Source organism: Thalassophryne amazonica, chromosome 5 (assembly GCF_902500255.1).
Source record: "Thalassophryne amazonica chromosome 5, fThaAma1.1, whole genome shotgun sequence".
Taxonomy (NCBI): Eukaryota; Metazoa; Chordata; class Actinopteri; order Batrachoidiformes; family Batrachoididae; genus Thalassophryne; species Thalassophryne amazonica.
The window spans coordinates 89,591,975-89,618,883 of record NC_047107.1 but is presented as its reverse complement, the minus strand read 5'-3'; the positions used below and the strand labels follow the sequence as shown (position 1 = coordinate 89,618,883).

Below are 26,909 nucleotides of genomic sequence, written 5' to 3'. Positions count from 1 at the left end.
ACCTCTAATGCTGGACTGCGGTAAACCAGAAAATAGAACTTTGCAGTAGTCCAATCAAGAAGAGATAAACGCAAGAATCAGGGTCTCAGCATCAGCCATAGACAGAATGGGACGAATCTTCGTTATATTTCGCAGGTGGAAGAAAGCGGTCCTCGTAATATTTCTAATGTGGAGGTCAAACGACAACATTACACCAGGGTTCCTCACTTTGTCAGTATGATGTATGACACACAAGCCTAGGCCTTAGCCGTTAACTGGTCAAATTGATGCCGATGTCTCACTGGACCAAAAACCATCGTTTCAGTCTTATCAGAGTTTAAAAGTAGGAAGTTGCTAGACATTCAGCTTCTCACTGATGCAAAGCAATCTTTTAAGGATTTTATGTGGATGAGAATACCAGCAGTGCATACTGGCATGTATAACTGAATATCATCAGCATAGCAGTGAAAGGTAATCCCAAAATGCTGCAATATGTGCCCAAGGGGTACTATATAAAGGGAGAAAAGCAGGGGGCCTAAGACGGACCCCTGTGGAACCCCAAATTTCATGTCAATAAGGTTAAAGGTAGTGTTATTGTACAAAACACAGTGAGAACGAATGGTTAGGTATCATGTCAACCATGCAAGGGCACTCCCAGTAATCCCAAAATGATTCTCCAACCTATCGAGTAGAATCTGATGATCCGCAGTATCAAAACGCAGCACTGAGATCTAACAGCACGAGAACCATAGTGGTGTCTGAGTCCATTGCAAGCAGAAGATCATTCACCACTAGAGCTGAAACAACTAATCGAGTTAATCGATTAAAATCGATTATTAAAATAGTTGTCAACTAATTTAGTCATCGATTAGTTGCTAAATAACTTTGTTTTACCGCAAATGTTTTGTTTCTTACATATAATCATCCGAGCTTTGCTTTGAATCTTGAATCAATGAAGGAGTACTTCGAGCTGCTGCTTCGTTGGTTTCATTTGTTTTATTTCGCTTTATCTTAATTTTTCTCCACTAAAACCCTAAAGAACATATGTCTGTGAGGAATATTTACCTTTTTTATGTTAAACTGACCTGTTATGGTCTTCTGAAACAGTTGATAGATGTATTTTATGCTAACGCCGATGCTAAAGCGTTAGCATGTCTATGGCGTTTTCAGTGATAAAGTTAGCATTAAGTTGCTGGCATTTCAGCATGTTTGTGCATTTGTTTTCTGTATAATAATTAATGGCTCAGCGTTTGTTGTCGTAAAAGAGTCAAATGTATTACAAATTATAATATTTTTAAATTTATTTTATTTATATATTAATAGTAATAGCAACAATAATAATAGTAATAATAACTAATAATGCTACAATACAGTTTTAGAAAAAGAGACGTGAGTCACATGTGTCATTGTGAAATGACCACATAGTTTACAAGTTATACAGAGAATGTTGCACATATAATGAGTCAGGCTACAGTTTTTGATTTAGGTTTTATGGTTAACTGGTTATGCTAATTGCTCATTTGCAGCAACAAAAATACCTCTTTTTTCACCATATATTTTATAACATTTATATGTTTCAATGTTGTTTTATGGCAACTCAGCACTTTGATAAAGCAATGTCATTTGAAGTAATTATTTTTGTTCTTTATTATAAACTGTTTTATTCTTTATTTTATATTTCAACAGCCAAGGGACATTTGACGATTTGTTGATTTTCACGTATTTTAAGTTTTCAAATAATGTTGTGTTGTTAAATAAATGGAAGGAGAGGAAAATTGTTTCCATGGCACATTTTTAAAAAAATTCCCCGCTAATTCGAATAATCGATTAATCGTGTCGAAACCCAGATTCATCGATGATCCAAATAATAATTTGTTGCAGCCCTATTCACCACTTTAGTGAGAGCCGTCTCTGTAGAATGATATTTTCCAAAAGCAGACTGCAGTTGCTCAAAAAGATTATTCTCAGTAAGATAGTTCACAAGCTGAAGTCAAACCACTTTTTCAAGAATTTTAGAGCAAAATGATAGACTTGATATTATCCTATAGTTTTCAGTACACTAGGGTCAAGATTAGATTTCTTAAGTAATGGTTTAATCACTGCAGATTTCAAACATTTAGGAACAGATCCAGAAGTTAATGAGAGATTAATAATTTCCAACAAAGTCGGGCCAAGAGTGGGTCACAGGTCTTTAAACAGTTTTGTTCGTATAGGATCAAATAAGCAGGTTGTGCTTTTTGTAGACGTTACAAGATTTGTCAGCATGCCGAGTGAGATACTATCAAATTCTGTAAATCTAGGTAATACCTCAGTAATGGCGTCCACCTCAATAGCAGGGTGTAGTGGCTGGTTTAAGGCATGCTGGGATATGTTTAACCTAATGTCTTCTATTTTCTTCTTGAAGTAATCCAGGAAATCTTGTGCTGTAAAAGCACAGCAACTTACAGGAGATTGTTCATGAATAAGTGTTGCCACCGCGTCAAACAAGAACTTTAAGTTATGCTTGTTTTTGTTGATCAAATCAGAGTAATAGGTCCGCTTTGTAGCCAGCGGTGCATGCTTATAGTCTAACATAGCATCACGCCATGCAAGGTGGAACACTTCTAATTTTGAACTAAGCCATTTCTGTTCTAGACCTCTAGCCTTATGCTTGAGTAGTCATTGATCCAAGGTGACTGTGTTTTGGGGGGGCGTGGTTTTAATTAAGGGGGTGTCGAGTGTAGTTATCCACTGAGTTTAAACTATCCACAAGACTCTCTACTGATTGGGCATTTTCCAAATGTGAAGCTAAGATATCAGGTAGTCTGGCATCGAGTTCAGTCGAAGCTAGACTTCCACTAAACACGGAAGCAAAACTGTAAACCTAATAAGTGAGTGATCAGAGACCACTGGCGTAAGAGGCATGATGTCAATATTTGTGACAGCAATACCACGTGTGAGAACCAAATCCAGGGTATTTCCACTAATGTGCGTCGAATCCTGAATGCATTGCTGAAATCCTAATACATCCACAGTTTCCATAAATGATTTGCAGAGGGGTCAGAAGGCTTATTTATATGAATGTTGAAGTCGCCAATAACCAGAATGTTATCTGCACTTGTTGACAAGTTAGAGATGAACACACCAAATCAATCTAATGCCTGGTTCACATGGCAGGATTTTAAAATTACCTGTAGGTTTCCAAAACCTGAGAGACCACACACGTGGAGATAAAAAAAAAAAAAATCAGCGATCTAACAGGTTTCGTCATACAGTGTGTGGTGTTCAGCCACACGGTGAAGTCAACACACCACACATGAACAGATTTCACACACGAACATTCCCAGGTCAGACAGGAAATCTCGCAAAATCTTTCAAGATTAAACATGACTTCAGAGTAAACAGATGGAGATAGTTTGTGGACTATTTAAAATGGGAAAAAACAGGAAGAAAAAGAAAAGGCGTTCTTTAAAGGAGTGGAGACACTGCGACCACAGGACTTTCTGGTAAGTCAGAACAGCTGTTTGATTTTATTTTCCTTTCCGTACGTCTGTCATCTTGCTTTCTGATTGGCTACATGTCACATTCAGCAGGCTACATGCTCGTTTGTGGTCGGATGACACCACACGCTGCGATATCGGGCCAAGACAATCCAACATGTTGAATATCACAATGTGCAATTGGAGCACTCCTGACATCCTTCCGAGCAGATCAGAGTGCTCTTAACACACCACACACAGCAGGAATATCTGATAAGATTATCTTTAGCGCCATCACGATTGTCAGGGTGTCCTTAAGATTATTGGAAGGGGAAGATCGGGTCTGATATCGGCCTAATTATCTTGACTTGAACCAGGCTTAATAATTCAGAGTATGGGCCAGGGGGCCTATATACAGTGACAAAATAATACCACTGATTTTTATTCTTCTGAACTTGGCAATGCGTAGCATCGTGGGCAGAGCGGAGAATCGGATGCTCAAACGAGTTATATTTGTGACCCCTAACAGCTAATAAGCTAAACCTAAATTTATAAATAAGAGCAACACCCCTGCCTTGCTTCACATCATGAGGGACGTGACTAAATGCATATTGCTGGTGGGCAGACCTCATTTAAGGGGAGGACAGCTCTAGGTTTAAGCCAGGTTTCACATAACCCAGTCATATCTAAGTGATGATCCATAATTAGATTATTAATCAACAGTGATTTTGAGGACAGTGATCTTATGTTAATGAGACCCAGACTAAGGACCTCAGTGGGGTTGATGGTTGGACTGTTTGGATTTTGGGGTGGTTCCAGAGTAGCATATATAAGATGCCTAGAAGTAGGTTTAAGTTTAAGACATTCCACACTGGTGGCAGGTAGCAAACATGAAATATTTGATTTTGCTGGAACATCCAACAGGTCATCCTCAGTTTCAGCGTCATCCAGTGTAGTAATGGGTATTAAGTTTGCAAAGCATATCCCTCTGTGATTTTTATGGACACGTCTATGGATACAGGCCACAGTCTTAACTTGATGAATTTCCCTCCCCTGCAGATAAACTGTACTATGAGCATAGTGGATTTTCTGCATTAATTTCCCCTCTAAGCTAATGGATTCCACACCCACATTTGTCATAAGCATTGCAGGGTCTCTAATCACCTGCTCTGTAGCCTGCTGTGAAATCCTAATGTTACCCTCCTTGTAGAGCCCTATCTATGTAGAGTAGGGTGAAGACCTTCCGGCATCAGCAAGCCCTGGCGGCCCCAGAATGAAGGCCAGTTTCCAATAAAACTAAAGCCTTGCTGTCTGCAAAATCAAATCCATATTTTATGAAAAACCAGGGCTATTCGTCAAGTTTGTGCTAGTCTGCTTCAGCATACTCGCACTGCCTCTGCTCACCATTTGTTCACCACTAGAGGCAGCAGCACACACATAATATTAGAATGTGCAGCATAGAAAAAGCTCAGAAGAAGAAGCCAGCCAGTTTGGCCTGTTAGCATAGCATAAACAGTGCAGCATAAGTTTCCCATTCCAAACCGGCATGACAGTATGAACAAACTGTGAACTGGACATAAAGTTCAAATGTTGTTGGAGGAAGTTATGTTTTCATGCCTGTTTGTTTGTTTCATATATCCTTATGAATATTTATTTATTTTTAACTGAAGATTAATTTCCTATGGGCAAGAAGTGATTCAATTTCCAGGTCAAAGGTCAAAGTCAGGAAAAATCCCTATCTTTAACATTGAACAAATTTTTAAAAATTCATACCTCTGTCAAAAAAGATCAAATTTCTTTCATATTTGACAGTGTTATGCAGGATGTGATCCTGTTTCAACTGACAATGCTTGATCCAGATCTGATCCAGATTACAGATTTTGTGGCCATTTAAATCTAGCATTGAAAACCCCATTTAATGTATATTTTCCATTATACAAGTATCTTAATCAAACGTACCCCAATCACTCATATTTGGAAGTAGTGTGCAGACTCTCCGACACTCACCGTCGCATGACAAAGTTTGATCCGGATCGGATCCAAATTGTAGATTATGTGGATATTTGAATTTAATATTGAAAATCCCATTTTTGTACATTTTGCATTATATCACAACCAAAACTGCCTCAAACACTCATTTGTGACATTGAGGTGTAAACTGACACTCTCAATGAATAGACTATGTTTGATCCACATCTGAGCTGTATTGTGGATTTAGCGGACATTTGATTTTAACATTGCCCCTTTGATCTATATTTTGTATTATATTTTAGCTTATGAAGCTTATGAACCATCATTTTTTTCCAAGGTAAAAATTTGTGGAATTGGAAACTTGTGTTGGTGGACGTTTACGCTCTACGAACACGGTGCTCCAGTTATTAAGAAATACAAACCTGTATGGTATGGTCCTGTATGGTAAATCTGTCCAGAGGCAGCAGTTTCCAAAAATAACTGAGTGACTGTGCAAGAAGGTGACTAGTGAGGAAAGCCACCAAGACAGCCTTGAAGATGTTATCTGCTGCAGTTGGACAAATTGTGCCTCACCACTCACAGCTTCATAGTGGAGTTGAACAGAGAAGGAATTTCATAGAACAAAATGGATCAAATCTAGACTTGCATCTCTCATCTGCCTTCTGACAAATTGAAGGTGAACTTTCAGGTCTTCTTTTTAAGAAAATCCTTTTCTATACCATTTCATGATGAAGCTGTATAGCTGGTGATGCAAAAGTTACACCATGCACAATTTCTCTAGTCAGAGGCACAGAAGCCAATAACATCTTCACGGTTGTCTTAGTGGCTTTCCTCACTAGTCACATTCTATCACATCACTGTATATATGCGGGAAGATAAATGGCCAGGAACCAGTAAGGTCCTGTCTCAAACACACCATGAAGCCCACCAGACATCATCAAGGTTCCGCCAACCTCAAGAGACAGGCATTCTTCCTTCCCAGCTGCAGTTTGCAGAAGCATCCGTTGGTCACAGTTGTTGTCCAGAAGTCACAGTGATGAAAATAGAGGAGATTTTTGCGCGCTTGTCCCACGATGTGCAATCTGTAGCTGCATCATAGCAGCACTTTGCCGATGCTGTTACACATAGTGTCATGTAGGGCTGGCATCATAACTTATGTATGATGTTTTGTATTGACTCAGTCTCAATTCATTGTGTTTTAAAGATGGTATCTTGAACCAAACTATGTTTTTTTTTTTAAATATAAAACATGGTGGTCATGGGTTTTGGTGTTTATTTTCGTCCTTGGTTACCATATGTTGTGTTTTGTCTCACAGGCTTTTTGTTTACACGATCCGGTGCGTCTGTTTCTTGTGTCTCTGTTTCTGCCCTTTACCTCATTCTGTTTATTTACTGGTCATTGTCTGATGTTACATTCATTTGTTCTTTGTTGTGTTTAACCAAAGATGATCTTGTAGGCTTAAAACTAGTTTAGAATTGCTCCAATCAGTATCGGAATTCTCACACGCGTACGTGCATATGTTTGTCCTGTGCGTGCATGTGTGTATTTTAGTTGCAGATGACATGCGACACATAAAAAAGTACTTAATTGAATGTTTTTCATGTTTCAGCCCTCAGACACCACAAACCTGTGGTGCGGTGAAAATGAAGAAATACAAAGTTTTATGCCATTTTTCATGAAATGTCTTTCTGCCAAATGGTAAAAATGACTTTACCATAAATGACAAACAGTAATCATTAGTAAAAGTTATTTGTCCTTCACACAAAAAAGTCAAGAATTGTGGTCCACCTGTTACTCACTGAGATATTTTATCTTTCACAAACTTAATTCATTAAATACAGCAGTGTCACATCTAAAAACATCTTTTCTTAACCCCCCCCCCCCCCCCCCCCCCCCCAAGACAGCGGCATCAGTAATTAACACCCCATTCCACAGCGGACTGTTCTATTGCAATCCCCCGCGATCCAGAAAAGTGCAAAAACATGATGAAACAGCTTACTATGGCATGTCTGCTATCAGGCTGGCTTACAGAGTGCCTACCTGGCAACCTGCTTGAAAACGAAAGTAAAGCTGCGCCCGGCTGCACTCTCAGTCAGAACTGCAACAAACACTACTTTTGCTTCAAACTTTTACCTCAGTGGAACACAAACAAGTTTCAAGCTGTGCTCACTAAGATTACCTCGTTTAAAGATGTTTGAATATTGATTGAATATACAGTGGTGGGCACAGTTCCACTAACTGCTAATTATCAAAGATAATGTTTTCATTATCGGATTAGCTTTCCAGATAACTTTGAAAACCATCATCGGACCAGTTATCTTCCCATAAGTTTTGGTCCAGTAATTTTTAGACTGCTAACATTTTTGCAGGCGTAGTGTTTTGTTTTAGATGTGCAGTTCTATCCTCTACAAACAGAGAAGAGCTGGTTCCAGAATAAACTGCTCTATCCTTTGCAGGCAAAGGAGAACTGGTCATAGAAAAGAAAAAAGCTCATTTCTTTTGACCCCATACTAATACATTGGCAATAGCACCCAAGTCATCCAGAGGCATAGAGTTTTAACTTATGGTTAGAATTTTAACCAAATTAATTTCGGACATGTTATTTAAATTAACGTCACGTCTGAAGTTTTATAAAGTAAAAATATCAGATATATGTTTTAGTTTTAAAGTAATGCACTAATTTTTAAGGTTTTAGTGTGGACATGGTATGTGCGCAGTGCATTATGGGTAAAAGTTCACGACAGGAGAAATGCATTTGAGACGCTCTGATCAGGCTCCACACAGACAACAGCATTAAACCCTTTGTATATTGTGCCTAAAACACTTGTGAATATATTCTCTGGGTTTATAGACTTTGTTATTGTGTTGGTTTTATGTAAAAATGCCAGAAGAAGCCCAGGTTGCTTTTCCAAAATCCAAAATTGTGATTCAGGCCGTGTGATATAACTGACGTCAAAATGCATAGAACACTGCCATCTACTGGTGACTGGTTATATCACATTGTTGTCGACCGCAGGATTTTAAAATTATCTGTCGGTTTCCAAAACCTGAGAGACCCCACACGTGGAGATATAAACAAATCATAGATCTGACAGGTTTAGTGTGTGGTTTCAGCCACACGTTAAAAACAACATACACAAACAGATTTCACACACAAACATTCGCAGGTCAGACACCTCACTTTCTGATTGGCTGCATGTCACATTTAGCTCCTCACGTCCTTCTGAGCATATCAGAGCATTCTTACAAACCACACACGGCAGGAATATCTGATAAGATTATATTTAGCGTCTTCATGATTGTCAGGGCATCCTTAAGATTGTCGGAAGGGGAAGATCGGGTCCGATATCGGTCTAATTATCTTGCCATGTGAACTCGGCTTGATGTTATGGCGCCTCACGGAGCGACTGATTGATCTCTTATGACACTGCACTAAACATGTTTTCACTGTTATTTGATTTCTTTGTGCGACTGACATCGTTATTCAAGCATTCAAAAGGCGATTCCTATCTCCACACAATTCCAACACATGAGAGAGTTTTTTTGACAGTTCTTGTTATTGAAAGAAACCTTGTTTCCCTAACGGGCTAGAGTTGTGATGTCATCACGTGTGCTTAGGTGCTGTCTCGTGGGTTCTTGAAAATTTCTTTCTTTTTTTTTATACTAATGAAAAAAATGACATATTTTACAAAAGCACATTTATTTGTAAACACCAACACTTTACATTAATTCACTTGTGTTGGTTTTTACATAGAATGAATGAATCAACCAATCAGTATGAGCGGAGGCTTAGTTACTCATAATCCCCTTTGGGGATCTGTGTGTTAATGTTCAAATCTTCAGAATTAGTGCATTATTTTAAACTTAACAGATATGTGTTCTATATCACTGTATCACTGTAGTTATTCTATCAAACCTGCTTTCCATTTCAAGACCACTGTATCCTGTCAGGGTAAATGATGTTTTCCTACAGCAGGGGGCAGAGCGCACAAAGACAAGCGCTGGCTCATTGGCTGTTTGGGTTTGTGATCACCATTGGTTCTATCAGAAGCTTTGGCGGTGTTTAAACTCAAAATCAGCTTCTTAGTAGCTGAAAGCGTATGGGAGGCAAAATTTAAAGTTATCAATTATCTGTAGCTTCCGATAAGTTTTTAGGCAGTTTATCGGTTTAGCGTTAAAAAAGATAACTTTTCAGTTTGCTGATTACTGGTTATCGAAGCTAACTTTTTGGTTAGCTGTGCCCACCAGTGTGTGTGTGTGTGTGTATATATATATATATATATATATGTATGTATATATGTATATGTATGTATGTATGTGTGTGTATTAGGCATTTTGCCAGGTTTTCGCCATCTTTTCCCAACACTGTCTTCTGTCTTCTCATTAAACTTTACTCTAGAGAGTTGTGCATCTCTGAAAGCAATAGTCATCAGCGGTAGCTTTCACTATATACAGCAGCTACACAGCAGTAAAGAGTTGTCATCCTGGTAATAGCTGGAGGAAACTTCACTGAAACATTATTTTCTTTTGCGTTGAGTAGAGAGTGGTTAACCGGGCAGTAGTAGATGACTTCACTGCTTCCCATAAACCCTACATTTTATTTTTGAAGTGCTTATCTAATTTGTGATGAGCAACGATACAACGTACTGGCAGAAATGTAGCATTTGTTGTAAAGAGGGTGCTGTTTGCCTGTCATGCAGCAGATGTAATGTAAAACATTCAAGGTAAAATTGGCATTTTTAAGAAGGGGTGCCATTTGAGCATAACAGGTGCAGCACGTCATTAACTGCTATGGAAAATAAATCGGCTACACCACATGTCAGTTCTGTGTTTAGCTTGGAAACACTTTCATTGCAGATGTCAAACTTTAGCCATATTTTATTATTATTATGCCATTCATCAAGAAGTTGCAGGTCTGTTAATGGCACATTTCTGTGATGTGATTCTCATTTAATAAGACAAGCTATGGAATTTTATTTCACCTAGGCATGTAACAGGATTATCCTGTGACAGTACTGAGTATTTTGTATTTATTTTTACAGAGGTGCCTTTTCAGTGGTGCGCAGATGTGTTAAGCTGTGTACTGGACAGGAGTATGCCGCCAAAATAATCAACACCAAAAAGTTATCTGCAAGAGGTAAGCAGCATGCAGTCATATTTCAGGCATTTGAGTTTTTCCTTGTGCTTGCTCTTGGAAGAATGTTGGTTCTCTGTAAATTGTATAATATGGGCTACACCTGCTCTATATGTGACGTGTCTTCATATGTCTCTCGTGGTTTTACAGTATCTAAATGCACTGAATGGAATAGACCGATGTTACAGTACATTCACACTGCGCATGATCAGCAGTGTGTAAATCTCGCATGACTAGCAAGCGTGAGCTCCCAGCTCCGCTGTCGGCATGGGAATGTTCAGTGACTTCGTCCAAAATGCGAATGAGGAGAGGCTCTCGCAGCTTATTTCACAGACGCTGTTCTACTGCACTGAAAAAGTGCTAATACAGGGTGAAAGGGCTCAGTCCAGCTTGTCTCCTAACAGGCTGGTTTATAAAGTGCAGACCTGGCAATCTGCCAAAAAACAAAAGTAAATTACTGTGCCCTCAGCCAGAAGTTTAGCTGTTAACACCTTTTTCCTGTTTCTAAACGCTTGAAAATATTAAATTGGTGTTTTCTTTTCATGATGACTGGAGCAGTACACTTTCTTTTTGATGAATGAACGGAACGTTTTTATAGCATTCTGCAATCTGCCTGACAATGTTTTATGATAGAAAAATCTGCTGTTTTCCGGCTTTCCTCTCAAACATCGCTATCATTTGCCTACTAAATATTGTTATTCTGATTGTCACAACTGAGACATGTTTAAGATACTTTATCCACCTTCCTTTGGGCAACTTACAGACATTTCTTGCAGTATTATCCATACGTAGATTCAGTCATGTCTGTGTAGTTAGAGGGAGGACGCGCGCCCACATTAAAAGGCTTTACTTGCCACGGTGTTCAACATGAATGACTTGCTGAGTTCTCGGTGCATATGCACCAAACAAGACAAGTTTATTTGTATGGCACATTTCCTGTCAAAAAACAACTCAGTGTGCCTCACAGCATTTAAAAATATTACCCCACAAATACAATACAATAAAACAGTAGTTAAAAAGATAAAAAGGTTAAAAACAAGCAAAAACAACTATAACATTAAATAAAAACAAACAGCCTATTGAATTGCACAACAGCACACAGATCTCATTAATGGGCCTGTCATACCTTAACGATTTAGCCAGCATATGTTGACTTGGGAAAAATTTGGCATATACGCTGGCCACGTCCAATAAGTTATGCAGTTGTCACACCATGAAGATTTAGCCAGCGTATCCTGATGTATCAAAATGCTGCCACTACGCCATTATCGGCAGCTGACTCATTCAGTAAGTTCTGTGGTTGTCCAGAACATGTCAAATACACCTACTTATCATATACCTATAAATGATACGCCAATATGATTGGATAAAACACTAAAGAATATATAGCAATACACCCTTTTCGTGGATGGGTAATATTTTTCATACCACCCGAGTAATCAGCCAATGCGGACAGCGGAGCGGCGCTACGACGAAGAGGCGTGGTCAGAGGAACTGTGAAATACTGGTGAGTCACTATTAATAATTTCTTACGTGTCCAATCTCGTAGGTTGATTGTTAAAATTAAATTCGGTAGTTCTTAAAGCCATCATAATTATTTATAGGAAAATGTTCTATTTTTTTCTACTAAGGTTTGAACTTTGAGTGTTTACACAGGAGAGAAAAGTGAGAAAATGTTAATGCCTGTTTGAGAAAAGTGTATAAAGTGAGCAGTGAGGGGTTTTACAGACTTAAAACATCTATAATAATTGTAAAAAATAATGCTGACTACTTCACGGATTTCGCCTATCGCGGGTTATTTTTAGAACGTAACCCCCTTTCGCGGCCTCGCAGTTTCGCGGATTTTTTTTAGGGCAATTTTGCATGCTTCTTCTTCTTTTTTTTTTTTTAACAGCGCATTGTGTTCTGCATCCTTATCAGGCGGGCCGGTCGGCATCACTGCGATTGCTCTCACTGCCTCTGATGCGCTTACTAAGTCCGCGGGCTCGGTAAGCGCCACAGCGGGCCACTCACACCGCCCCCCTGTCTGCTGTGCCGAGCTGCATCCAACTCCAGCACCAGGTCCAGAGACTACGCTCGCTGTTTTGATGCGCAGCGCCCGCTGCGTGGTCTCGGTAACCACAGCCACAGAGCTCCGTGGCCATGACTTGGATTCTTTGCGGGTCCCGCATCTGTACCTCCAGAGGCAGTGAGCGAAGGGAGGGCAGGCGCATTGTGTTCTGCGTGCATTTATCATTTATAGGTATATGATAAAATCGTTATCAAATTTTTACCAATGAAGATGGCTTTATAAAGCCATCTTCATTGGTGAACAACTTGATAACTGATAATACGTCAATATGCGTTGGAGATAAGTTTGATACATATTACACATAGGTTCAAAGCACGCTACTCATAGATTAGAAATACGTTTTAGATATGCTAGACATTATCTTGATGTATTTCGACTTATGAGTAACTGACAAGTAACGTGTATCAACAGTCCATGGGCTCGAGATTGGGTAGTGTTTATAAAATAGGTAGCTGATATTTTTGTGGTAAGGGTGGTCATAAATTAAGGGCCCCTTCTCACATAACACTTGAGACGCAGAAACCGGAATAAAATCCACGACCTGAACACAAAATGGGGAACCACGAACCATCCACCTGCTCTCGTAAGGGACGCACGGTCGGCGGTTGCACAGGTGTGCACGACACATCGGCAAGCAGCTGGAACGTGTGGCACTACATCGCGCCTCTCATGTGGAGAAAAATAAAATTGTTCTTCTAGGGCTTCCAGGTCTTCCTGTAGGAGTTCTCAGTCATGAGTTTCTGAATGAATTTTTAAATATTTTAGTGTTATCTTCAGACATCTGTATAATGCTGTGTACTACTTCAGATATGTTGCTAATGAATATGATAAATAACACAGGCCTAAGAAAGCTATCTTGCAGTATTCCATTGATGGCATTCATTGACAGGATCCCTTTTAGAGATACTTTCTGGACTCTACAACTATCAATGAAGTTAAGGATTTTTTTTTATTATTAAAAATCATCACTTTTTCAGACAGTTTTCTTTAGACAAGTCATAGGATGGACACATGAGCATTTCCAGTTCACTGAACATGTCTTGGATTTCATTAACATCAACCATTAAGAAATAGAACAATGTGTAAGTTATCTGGAGTAGGAAGTTCTGATAGACTGAGTAACTATGCAAGAAGACGAGAGAGGGAGCCACCAAGACACCCAAGAGTAGGAGGTGTAGGCTTCTGTGGCTGTGATTGGAGAAATGTACGCAGTGCAACAGTGTTTTCCAATGCACCATCAGCCGTATATTTAGTTTGTTCAATTTATTATTGCCTGTGACAGTGGACGTCCTGTCAAAGTGGTTGCAAATCCTTAATGGTTAATGACATATTTTTGTTTAACTCCATGATTTAAGCAGATTGTCTACACTTCAATCATATTTTGAGTGTTTCATTTGAATTCCATTGTAGTGTTGTACACAGTAAAAATTGCAAAATTGTTACTGTTCAAACACTTATGGACCTAAATATTAAACAACATGGAACTTAAATAAATTGGCTGGTCTGATGCAAAAGGTATCTTATTATTATTATTATTATTATTATTTTTTTTTTCTTCAAATACTCATTTGCTACCCAAGAAACCGAACACACCACTCAGTACAGTGGGACCACTGTTTAATTTTTACACTTATATTTAAAGTATTCAGCTTTATTTTATTGTTTCAACAAATCTGAATTATATAGCAAACATTTCTAATCAATGGTATGGCGTGTTGTAGAGCAGGTAGATCAGTAGCATAGAGTTGGCCTACCAATACATAGACATGGCTTTGATTTCCAGTCATGCTACCATTTTAGTCCTTGTACGCCACACTTCGTCAGTGTTGTCCCAGTCCACATACAATAGGGTAAAAAAGTATTTAGTCAGTCCCTGATTGTGCAAGTTCTCCTACTTAGAAAGATGAGAGACGTCTGTAATTTTCAACATAGGTACACTTCAACTATGAGAGACAACATGAGAAAAAAAATCCAGAAAATCACATTGTAGGATTTTTAAAGAATTTATTTGTAAATTATGGTGGAAAATAAGTATTTGGTCACCCACAAACAAGCAAGATTTCTGGCTCTCACAGACCTGTAACTTCTTTAAGAAGCTCTTCTGTCATCCACCTGTTACCTGTATTAATGGCACCTGTTTGAACTCGTTATCTGTATAAAAGACACCTATCCACAGCCTCAAACAGTCAGACTCCAAACTCAACCATGGCCAAGACCAAAGAGCTGTCGAAGGACACCAGGAAGAAAATTGTAGATGAGCACCAGGCTGGGAAGAGTGAATCTACAATAGTCAAGCATGTTGGTGTGAATAAATCAACTGTGAGAGCAATTGTAAGAAAATGGAAGACATACAAGACCATTGATAATCTCCCTCGATCTGGGGCTCCACGCAAGATCTCATCCCGTGGGGTCAAAACGATCATGAAAACGGTGAGCACAAATCCCAGGACCTGATGAATGACCTGCAGAGAGCTGGAACCAAAGTAACAAAGGCTATACACTACGCACAGAGGGGCTCAAATCCTGTAGTGCCAGGCGTGGCCCCCTGCTTAAGCCAGTACGTGTCCAGGCCCGTCTGAAGTTTGCCAGAGAGCATATGGATGATCCAGAAGAGGACTGGGAGAAGAGGACTGGGAGAATATTATGTGGTCAGATGAAACCAAAATAGAACTTTTTGGTAAAAACTCAACTCGTCGTGTTTGGAGGAAGAAGAATGCTGAGTTGCATTCCAAGAACACCATACCTACTGTGAAACATCATGCTTTGGGGCTGTTTTTCTGCAAAGGGGACAGGATGACTGATCCGTGTTAAGGGAAGAATGAATGTGGCCATGTATCGTGAGATTTTAAGCCAAAACCTCCTTCCATCAGTGAGAGCATTGAAGATGCAACGTGGCTGGGTTTTCCAGCATGACATTGATCCCAAACACACCGCTCAGGCAATGAAGGAGTGGCTCCGTAAAAAGCATTTCAAGGTCCTGGAGTGGCCTAGCCAGTCTCCAGTCCTCAGTCCCATAGAAAATTTGTTGAAGGAGTTGAAAGTCCATGTTGCCCAGTGACAGCCCCAAAACATCACTGCTCTAGAGGAGATCTGCATGGAGGAATGGGCCAAAATACCAGCTACAGTGTGTGCAAACCTGGTGAAGACTTACAGGAAACGTTTAACCTCTGTCATTGCCAACAAAGATTATTTTAAAAGTATTGAGTTGAACTTTTGTTATTGACCAAATACTTATTTTCCACCATAATTTACAAATAAATTCTTTAAAAATCCTACAATGTGATTTCCTGGATTTTTTTTTTCTCATTTTGTCTCTCATAGTTGACGTGTACCTATGATAAAAATTACAGACCTCTCATCTTTCTCAGTAGGAGAACTTGCACAGTCAGGGACTGACTAAATACTTTTTTGCCCCACTGTAGCTGTAAATGTGTATCGGTGTTGTCTGGCAAAGTAATCTGCATCTGACTGGCATCACATCCAGAGGGAGTCTTTGACTCTCATCCGCTTCATGTGACAGAATCTGGGGATTTGCCACCAATTAGCCTCAGGGTCTATATAAGATTTACTTACTACAGTTTATATGCAGAACTGTATAAGTATGCAGTGATTAACATCTTGCTGCTAATTATCCTTGGTCCAATACAAACCTCGAGTATATTACTCCTTTTATTAACAAAATGTGTGCCTTTTTTTAAAACAGTGGGGGAAGCAAAACAACAAAACAAAACATGCATGTAGTGAAACTCGTGTTTTCTGACAGCATTAATCTCATTGTGGCCACAGTGTGATTACGTCAGTGCAGTAAGAGTCTTTCAGTGGGATTTAATCAATCTGAAATCATCTGACCGGCTGAAAAACTAAACCTAGTGATTGACCTGATGAGTCTTAATTAATCACAAGCTCATACATGGACAAAAACCACACAACAAATAGTTCACCCAAAGCTTGTGCTGTCGTTTGACCTAGATATCAGTCGTAATTGCCATGCTTCACATTTCGCTCTGATCTGATCTTACTGGGTCTTGTGAGGCTCACACTGCACTCCACACAAGCTGCAAGATGTTAAACTGTGGAGAAATGTTAGACCTAGCACGGCGGCTACGTATTGCTTTCTACTCGAGGTTCTATTTATAGCTCCATGACCTATCTGACATGGGCTGCTGCAGCCAGGTTTTATGGTTTTTCATGATGGGCAGCTGCTGCTCCAGTTTAGAGGTGGAGGATTTGGGTTCGCTCATTTTTCATTTGTAGTCCCCAGGTAAGTTTGACAATCATACAGATCTGCAGTTGCTGAAACCTCAGAGCAGCATTAGTTTAGAACTGGCAGATGGAGATGTGAAGGGAGGGGTTCTGCAAGAGAAGGCACCCCAGGCACTTGACAGCTGAGGACCATGTGCCCGTACGCCTACATGCCTTTAGCACAGCATTCTCATCTGAATGTCTCTCTGGCACTCTCACAAACAGATTTCAGACACCCAAGCAGAGGAGGTGAAACTGTGATGTGCTCACTCACTTGTACGATGAAGTATTTATCAATAATCTCATAAAAACTCCTGTGTGGTGGTCGTGTGGCAGATGCGGCGACACATTATACCAGTTCATACTTCCAGATCTGACCTAACCTTACTGCTAACCAGTCAAGCGTGTGAGCATGCGCTAGTGTTGCACATTGCTATATTGCCACACTATGGAACTGTCCCAGGTCCTGGATGGTAATCATCCAGGCATACAAGCAGTCCATCCATACGTCTCATTTCATTACATTACATTATTGCTACTACAGTGAAGAGGGTGGGGGAGTAAGGGTTTCTTGTTTAATGACTTTCCACAGAAAAACAAAAACAAAACAAAAACAAAATCTATTCGATTTCAGTAGGAAAAAAAAGGCATACATGATCAGAATAATACGAGAAGTGCTTGTTTTGGGACAAGAGCATGGCTTCAGAATTTTTTATTTTTTATTTTTCCCCTATTGCTGACACTGGTAATGTGATTTACTACAATGTGACAAATTATCTTCAATCTGACATGGATTTTGCTGGTAAAAGTGAAAATTTGAATATTCATGCAGCCAGTGGAGACTACGAAAATAAATGTGCTTTCATCTGCTATTAATTTTTTATCAGAATTCATCTTTCCTTTGGAATTTCACAGACTTATTACTCCTGCTTCTCCCCACTTGGTGGTGCTCTGTCTTGAAAACAAGCATGGCAGTACACTTTTTCATTTGCCATCTTCTAATCATGTGTGCATTTTTTTCCATTGAAATATAAGGGCCCCTTCACACATATAACTCAGGGAGACTCACGGCGGAACAGCTTGTATGAGCGAACCACAAAAACATCATGCCAAGGGGCAGGCATGCACAGTGCCATTGCGACAGTTTGTGCACGCAGGAATACAGTGCAAGCAGCTGCTACACATTGCACCGCTGATGTGGAGAACAATAAAATAAAAAACAGTTGTATAATTAGTGAATATCACTGGGGTGATATAAATAATACATAAAAGGGGATGCAATACAGAACTCCACAGTTAAATAACCCTGGTTTAAAAAAAAGAAAAAGAAAAAAGCCACTCACAGGATTTGAACCTGTAAGCTCTAGACGGAAACCTTTCCACTGCGCTACCATCGCTGGCCTGTATCTGGTGCAGAAAAATGCCTGAAATCAACAAGGACATGGAGGAGGTGTTGTATGCAGCCACTGCAGCCCGACGCAAAGGCGAAAGATGTTTTATATATTTCCACGTGAGGACAGCAGGCAGAGACACGTGCCTCACGAAGGAATGTTGTAAGTTCATGTCCTTCCGAACACCGAACGTGTTCCCAACCTGGGACGTCCAGGAGCAGAGATCTTTACAGCCGTGGCTGTGAGCGGACACGCCCTCCTGTCCTGTCCGTTCAGCGCCCAGATCAACATGTCACTCTCTGTGTTATGTGATTATTAATTTTCATTATTTGTTATGTAATTACATATGTAGGTATTGTCGTAATTATTTATATAACTGTCCAGCTGTCAGTTGACAGGTCCCTCCCCGTGCTGTGTGCAATCAGACCTCGCTGTCCGGCCCCCATGTGATCAGATCTGTACATGCATATAAGCATTTTATGCGACACGCGCACATGTGCACTTAGACAAATTTCACGTCCAGCTCGAAAGTGATTGTTTTTGTGATGATAGCGCGAATGGCCACACATTTTCTAAGTGCCATGTGAGCGGTGTTAGATGTTCGTGTGTGTCAGCTGGAATTTGGCAGACACCTGCCGCGAGAGGGTTTGATGGGCTCTCACAGGGCACACTCTGTCTTTCAGCCGCTGTTTTCACGTTTTGCATATGATGTGCAAGTCGACCACATTCATACTATGTGTGAAGGGGCCCTAATGGATGGCCATTCGTTCAGTTTCAAACTGTCTAGATACTTTTTTTTGTTTAATCGACTTTGAGTATTTTAATCAGCTGATACAGGTTATGGAAAAAAGCATTCATCGGCCGACCGATGCATCGTTCGATCACTACTGTGCAATGTATGTATATGGGATAAGCATTGTAGCTGTCCATGTTGTGGACATGGAGGGGAAAATAAAAATACTTATTATGGTATGATAACAGTGTGCTTTCTCAGATACTATCTTGCACACTCAGGCTCCTCCTCTTTTGTGCAGCGCTCTCCAATCTTAAATGTGTTACCATTAAATGTAGGGCATGTCCTTTGGGCAGGCTTCCACCAGTCACAGACCTACTTTATTGGCAATGATGTCTCAACAAGGGTTGGCAGAGCCTTGTGTTATGTGAATAGTTTTCAAATGTTTCAAATGGGGAAACTAAACAACATGTATTCAGAAGATGCTGTTCTGGATACCTTGATTGAACAAATAATTGTTTGAGTGATTAGTGCTTTTGTATTAACTTGAACCAGTGGGGCCTTTCTTCACTGATCCTCTACAATCAACAAGTCATTTGTTCCCAGGAAACTGCTGCTCAGTGGATGGGTGTTACTTCTTTTTCACATCATTCTCTGTGGACTCTAAAGATGTGGATCCCATTTAAATAGTTTAGCATATTCAGAAATACTCAAACCAGTGCATCTGGTGTCAACATGCATGCCATGTTCAAAGAGACTCAGATAGTTTTTCTTTCGCTTTCTGATGCTTTGTTGGAACTTCAGCACTTGACCACATGCAAATACTTTGAGTTTCTGCAACATAATTCCCTGACTGGATATTTGCTGAGCAGCTGAAAAATGGAACCCCATGGCTTGTACGTTGACGCACAAAAATAAAATGTTATAGACACTAGATGCATGACTCATTGGTGCATTTGACACATTGCAATTGCATACAAGAAAATATGGACAAATTTTTATGAACATGAATTTATTGTGGCAGGATGCAGCCAGTTGGTCATTCGAATTGTCGTATTTTCCAGAGTGTAAGTTGCCCCTCAGTATATGTCACATTTACCACTTCATGCAGCAAGAAGCAAAATCTATTTAATTGGCACGTTTATTTGTTTGTTTATTCATTCATAAGGAACACACACTGTTAATGAACTTAGCTGATGAGCTGCTTAAAATGAAACTTGAGCAAACTGCTTGTTAAAGCCACTGAAGACATCAGATATTAAGTGCAATGTGCAATGCAGTTAAACATTTAAAAACTCTGTGTATTATTTATTTATTCATAACACAAGCATTGCTTTTACAACCAGAAGCTACAAGCTAATTAATGTTATTGTAACAAGTGCAAAACGTGAGTGAACTGCTTCTTTAAGCCACTGAACAGGTATATGTGAAGTAAATGTGCAATGCAATTAAATGTTTGAAAGCTCTTTTGTAGTACATTTGTAAATCATAATAAACTCACCATGAATTTTCTTCTTGTTCAGGACTCTTAATGTTCTTGTCGTTTCATGTAATCCAAATACCTTTCTTCCAGTTAGAATAAAGTTATATACCCTCTTTTTATTCAAAAGTCTGTTTTCCAGTTAAAAAGAACCATTTCTTAAGAACATTGTTTTCTTTTTTCTGTTCCCCCGCCACACACTGTCTTTAGAAGCTATAAGAGGAAGAATGTAGCTTCTGCTAATATATTATATATTAATAATATATAATATATTAGAGTTTGGGACAACTCTGTTTTGTGATCAGAATAAGACTGGATTTTATTTGAGTGTCTGTACACAGCACACACTCTGATGTTTAGGAAAACTCCAGATTCGGTTGTAGATTTCTTTTGTATGTGGGACATTTCCCGAAGTGAATGAAAGCAGTCTACAAAAAAAGAGGTGAGTCCAGTGCAAATCCAGCTCACTGTGGCATTTATGGCCCTGTCATACCTTGACGATTTAGCCAGCATATGCGGATGTATAAAAAATTGGTGAAGACACTGGATACGACGAATACGTTAATGCAGCTGTTACGCTATGACTATTTCGCCAGCATATACTGACAGCCCTGTTTCCACTGAGCAGTTGAGGTAAGTACGGAATGGTATGGGATGGGATGGAATGGTAAAGTCTGGCTTGGTTTCCAGAACCCTTTGGTTTGGGAGGAGGAGCACGTAGATGTTGACAAGCACGTCATCAAGCACACATATACTGTCGCGCGGCCTCTCCCCTCCACAATGAGGCCAAACAGAGTAATTTAACATTTTATAAATTTTGTTTTATTTTTGTCTTGGTGGCTCATGGGATTTATTTTCATTGCATGCAGAATGCTGCAGAATCAACTGATGTCTGTGGTAAATGCTGATGTGAATGAATGAGGCACTGTGACTTTTTTCTTGTTATGGCAAAAAATGTCTGTGTCCTCTGGTTCAGCCTGAGAAATGCACCAGGGACGTCTTTTAAAATGCTATGCTTCAGCCAATCAATGAACAGCATCAATGGACGTATTTTGACTTATGAGTAACTTACAACAAATGTGTGCCAACAACCGCATTACCTACCTACAATTTATGTCCCACATACACGAGACTTATCAATCATATGCTGGCATGCTTTGAAAATATTGTGCATGCCCAAAATTTTTCGACTTACTTGCTGAACTAACGCTGTATACCAACGTGCTTCAGTGTGCTCTTAACTTACACTAAACTTACCCGTAACTTATTAGACATACACCAGCGTATTCAGTGTATTTCTCATATGTCGGCATACGCTGGGTAAATTGTCAAAGTGTGACAGGCCTGTTGACTGTGACTGTTTACATGCCGTTTCTCTGCTGTGTGCTGCGGCACCGCACAGGAACAGACGATCATTTACTCAGCTGTTTGTGTCATTTGTCAGTACGTGTTGCTGTTTGTTAAAGATGCTTATCACACTTGCTTGAAATGAGCATGACTGATAATTGTATTTTATCTCTGGAGCCAGACAATTGCCAAAAATACATATGAGAATAAAAATGTTTCCAGCAGGTGTTGTCTATTGGAACAGTTTTTTGCTTCTGCTTGAATGGGCTCCTGCATCGGTTCCTCTCGTGTTTATTCTCTTTGGTCCCTCTTTTGCTCCAGTACGCCTCCACTCCTTTCTCCTTTGCTTCTATCTTCAAGTCAAAGTACAGTTACTAGGCTGGCACATCACTTCTCTGTGTGTGTGTGTGCGTGTGTGTGTGTGTGTGTGTGTGTTTTAAACTCATGAACATTTGTGTACCAACATGGGTACACAAATATTCATGTTCATACTCTTTGCTGTGATTTTTCATGTACATACGCACACATTTAACATGCTGTAAGAAAATGTTTACTCATAATTACATTTTATCTATATTCGTGAGTCTGGGAACGGATGCGTGTTCAGTGTGGAACTGAGAGTAGGATTTTTTAATGATGGCAGCCGCCGCGACGCTCCGCCACAGGAAAAACACCTCTGTTGGAAGCCTTAAGGACAAGTTGGAACATGTCCAGCTGTTAAACAATTTCTCATATACTCACTCCACTGAAAGCCATCAAAAGCCGCCTGGATTTTACAAATGGTTATCAACACGGAGGTGTTTTCCTGTGCCGCCGCACCGCGCCGGCTGCGTCCCAACGTGCGGACCCGTCCACACGTCTTTCATTAAAAAAAATCTCCTTTAACAGTGGAATATCCGGATAAAATGCTGAAACCGACTTCTTATAAAACTTCTCTGTTGTCTCATGACGTCCTGGATCAATAGAGCCTGAAATGTGGAGGTTTTCAGCTTGAAACAGGCTGATGACGGCGCCTGGGACCGCTGCGCGATCTCAGAATCTCAGCAACTTCTCAGACAAAGGAATTCCGACGAGGGGCTGGACGACTCCTCCCACAAGGAGTGCTCACAGGCGAATGACGTCACCGACAGGCGTGGAAAAACTCACGCATGCGCACGAGGGTTCAAGCATGTCTGAAGTAAAAACATATGAATGAAATCCATATAGTTTTTGAAAAAAATAAAAAGGACCTATACTTTATTGACAGCCCTCGTACGTCTAAGATTCCTGAGTCTTTAATGTAATACTTCTGTTAAAGCCTTGAATTAATTCTATAATTCTACAGTGCACGAACATCTTTATTGTGCCATTTAAACTCTGTAAGGCAAAATTAACACACTGACAGGGTTTTCTATATACGAAGTCTATTAGAAAAGTATCCGACCTTATTATTTTTTTCAAAAACCATATGGATTTGAATCACGTGTGATTACATCAGACATGCTTGAACCCTCGTGGGCATGCGAGAGTTTTTTTCACGGCTGTCGGTTACGTCATTCGCCTGTGGGCAGTCTTTGAGTGAGGAGTTGCCCACCCTCTCGTCGATTTTTCATTGTTTAGGAATGGCTCAGACTGCTGCTTTGTTTGATAAAATCTTTTTCAAAAGTTGTAAGGCACAACTGAGTGGACACCATTCGATAAATCCAGCTGGTTTTCGGTAAAAAGTTTAATGGCTGATGAGAGATTTTGGTCTGGTAGTGTCGCTTTAAGGACGGCCCACGGCGCCTGACGGCGATCTGCGCTTCGAGGCGGCAGCGTCTCGCCGTTTCAAGTTGAAGACTTCCACATTTCAGGCTCTGTTGACCCAGGAAGTCATCAGAGAACAGAGAACTTTCAGAAGAAGTCGGCATGAGGAGTTTATTCGGACATTCCATTGTTAACGGACATTTTGTAATGAAAGAACGTGCGGGCAGAGTCGCATGTCGGGCCGGACCCGACCACGGGGGGTTGCGACAGGAAAAACACCTCCGTTGGAAACCTTAACGGACAAGTTGGAACATGCCCAAGCTGTTAAACAATTTCTCAGTTACTCACTTGTTGAAAGCCATCAAAAGCCGCCTGAATTTTACAAATAGTTTTCAACACGGAGGTGTTTTTCCTGTTGCGGCGCACACAGATTCGCCGAGTCGTCACGGAAACGACTCGGCAAATTTGCGCGCACATCTTTCATTACAAAATGTCCTTAAACAGTGGAATGTCCGCATAAAGTCCTCATGCCGGCCTCTTCTGAATCTTCTCTGTTCTCTCACGACGTCCTGGGTGAATTAAGCCTTAAATTAGGATGTTTTCAGGTCGAAACAGGCCGACGACGGCACCCGGAAGCGCTGCGCGACGCCCGCTCCGTGGGAAGTCCTTACAGCGACCTAAACACCCCATAATCTCTCATTAGCCGTTAAACTTTTCACCGAAAACCAGCTAAATTTCTCGAATAGTGTCCACTCGGATATTCCTCACAGGTCCATAAAAAATTTTGATAAAGCAACACGTGCCGTCTCGAGCAGCGTGTGAAACAAAGGAATTCAGCCGAGAGGGCTGGACCACATCTCACTCAAGGCCTGCCCACATGGAAATGACGTCGACGCGTGAAAAAACTCACGCATGCGCGCGAGGGTTCAAGCATGATTGGTGTAATCGCACGTCATTCAAATCCATATAGTTTTAAAAAAAAAGTGTCGGTTTCTTATCTAATACACCTCGTATTATCAATATTGGTGTTCAATATATATTATCAAATCTTAATGTCTTCACTTTGATGTACTCTCTGTGATCATGTCTTTGATGCTGTTCTCTATTTTTTCACATATACATATATGAATGTGTGAGAGTTCATGTACCATTATTCCTTTAAATAATTACTTATTGTCAAAGCAATCATATACACTGAACGGCTCAAGTGATCATTAAAACTGTCAAACGAAAAAGTGAGCAGATGATCGTTGGCTTAGTCAGTTTGCAGACTGTTTTGCTAGAATGTCCAGACTGTTTTGCTAGGGTCATGTTTTTGCTAAGCACAGATGTGCACCTTTAATTTGCTAAGCACAGATGTGCACCTTTAATTAACGGTTCAGCCTTGAGGAAAGAGCATTGTAACCGGAACACCGGTTCAGGGCTGGACATTATGGGAAGCTTATGAGACTGAGGGCTCAAAGCCATAACAGTTTTTATATCAATGTGAGACCAGACTTTGTGTCTTTCCATTGTTTTGTGATATTGTCACTCCTATATGCTGTATATAACTATATTCAATAAAAAGGAGAAGCAAATGGGCGGGGCCTTCAGAGCAAACAACAGTTCTTTCTGAAGGAGCTCCTCATTTGTCCTCTCCTGATCAGGAAAAGAAATTCAGTGTCTCTTGCGTGATCATTTTCTGTGTGTGTGTGTGTGTGTGTAAAGTGGGTTGTTCTTTCCAGGTCCAACTTCGAACAACTCTGAGAGAGAGAGAGAGAGAGACACACACACACACACACACACACACACACACACACACACACACACACACACACACACACACACACACACACACACACACACACACACACACACACACACACAAAATGACATCACTGTCGAGATACTTGTGGACCTGACTATAGCTCATAGGCCTAAAGGGCCTTTCACACTGAATACGTCAGATGTGTCAAATGCGTCAAGAATCTGTCTAAAAGGCATTATTTTCAATGAGACGCATTGCTTTTTAGATGCGTCAGATGCGTCGCATCAAAAGCCGAGCTAAACCGATGCTTCTGATGGGAGCGTGCATTGCTGCTTGACGCGTCGGGCCAAAACACGGAAGACGGTTGGCAGAAACCACTGATCTCTACAAAATGGATGGTACAGAAACCACTGATCTGTGCAAAACATACGTGTCACAGGACTGCTCATTTATGGAGCAGTTTTCTGAAGAAAAATCCTTCAAAATGTTTTTTGTTGTTGTTACCTCAGAATTTCTGATTACTGTTAAAAGTTTAGAACACTTGTAATTAAAATAGCTAAATAAATCAATAAATGGTTCTTTAGAAACCTTTCATCTGTAAATTAAAACCACCTGTTATTTCAGATTAGATCATTTCTTGTTTAACATCAGGAACCTCGGACATTTATTTTTAGACAAAATAACATGGAAATTTGTACATTTTTTTTTAAGTCTGGTAGATTATTTATATCTCATTTCAACCAGAAAAACAGACACTGTAAATAAATACAAATGTTTATTATAAATGCAGCAGGAAATAATTTAACAATAACTGCAGTGTGATTGTAAAGGAGGATTTCTGTGACATAAACCTCATGATGATTTTTTTTTATATATATAGTCATTTCAACTTGTAATTTTGCCAAAATATGTAATTGCCTTTAATGTTGTTATCAGGACAGTCATTTCTAAAATATGAATTTGAGCGTGGAGAGCTTCTACCTGTGCAAATGTCTTTTGACTTTGATTTCGTGGACATTTTTAATGATCCATTCATTTATTGTTACTATATAAAATGAAACATCTTTTTTAAAAATAATAAAATAGTTGCTGTTGAAAGAGCCTTTTATTTAGAAGCAGGTGATGTTATGCTGGATTCTCGGGACCAGATGAAGGTCTCTTCTGCAGCTTTGAACTATGGTGGTGTTGCTGAAGACACTTTTGTCCTATTTTGAAGAGCAGAGATGTTTTCTTTCTACTGGACTTCGTGATGTTCAGCTCATCAATGGAAGTTTGGTTGTCTGCACAGCAAATGTTCCTGATTGGGACAAATAAAAATAGTTCTTTAAAAATAAAGAAACGCTAAACAGTTTATATATAAAAAAGGGGAAAAAAGAAACGGGGAAAAAAAATGATGGAAAAAAAAACCCACCAGAAAAAATAAGTTATTTAAAGTTGAGCTTTTGTGGTGTCTGAAAAAAGCTGTAGCTTTATTTGGTAAAAATAAAAAAGACTGAACCGTTTAGAAATTAAAGCCTTCACTCAGATCAACTGTGCTAAAAAGCTAAGCTAATGTTAGCCAATCATTAAACCGTCACAGCAGTGCAGTAAACATCACGTTTTATTTTTACATTATTCTCACCTCGATAAA

General features: G+C 39.9%; 1 protein-coding gene across 22 annotated transcripts in view; it reads left to right on the top strand.

The window, feature by feature from the left end:
• The window catches only part of camk2b1 (calcium/calmodulin-dependent protein kinase (CaM kinase) II beta 1), a 210,596-nt gene that overhangs the window by 16,501 nt on the left and 167,186 nt on the right, over positions 1–26,909 (top strand). For all 22 annotated transcript variants that reach the window (XM_034170826.1, XM_034170847.1, XM_034170842.1 and 19 more), the window contains one exon: positions 10,452–10,546. In XM_034170826.1, coding sequence (XP_034026717.1) covers positions 10,452–10,546 — 95 coding nt within the window. The remainder of the gene's footprint in view (positions 1–10,451; positions 10,547–26,909) is intronic.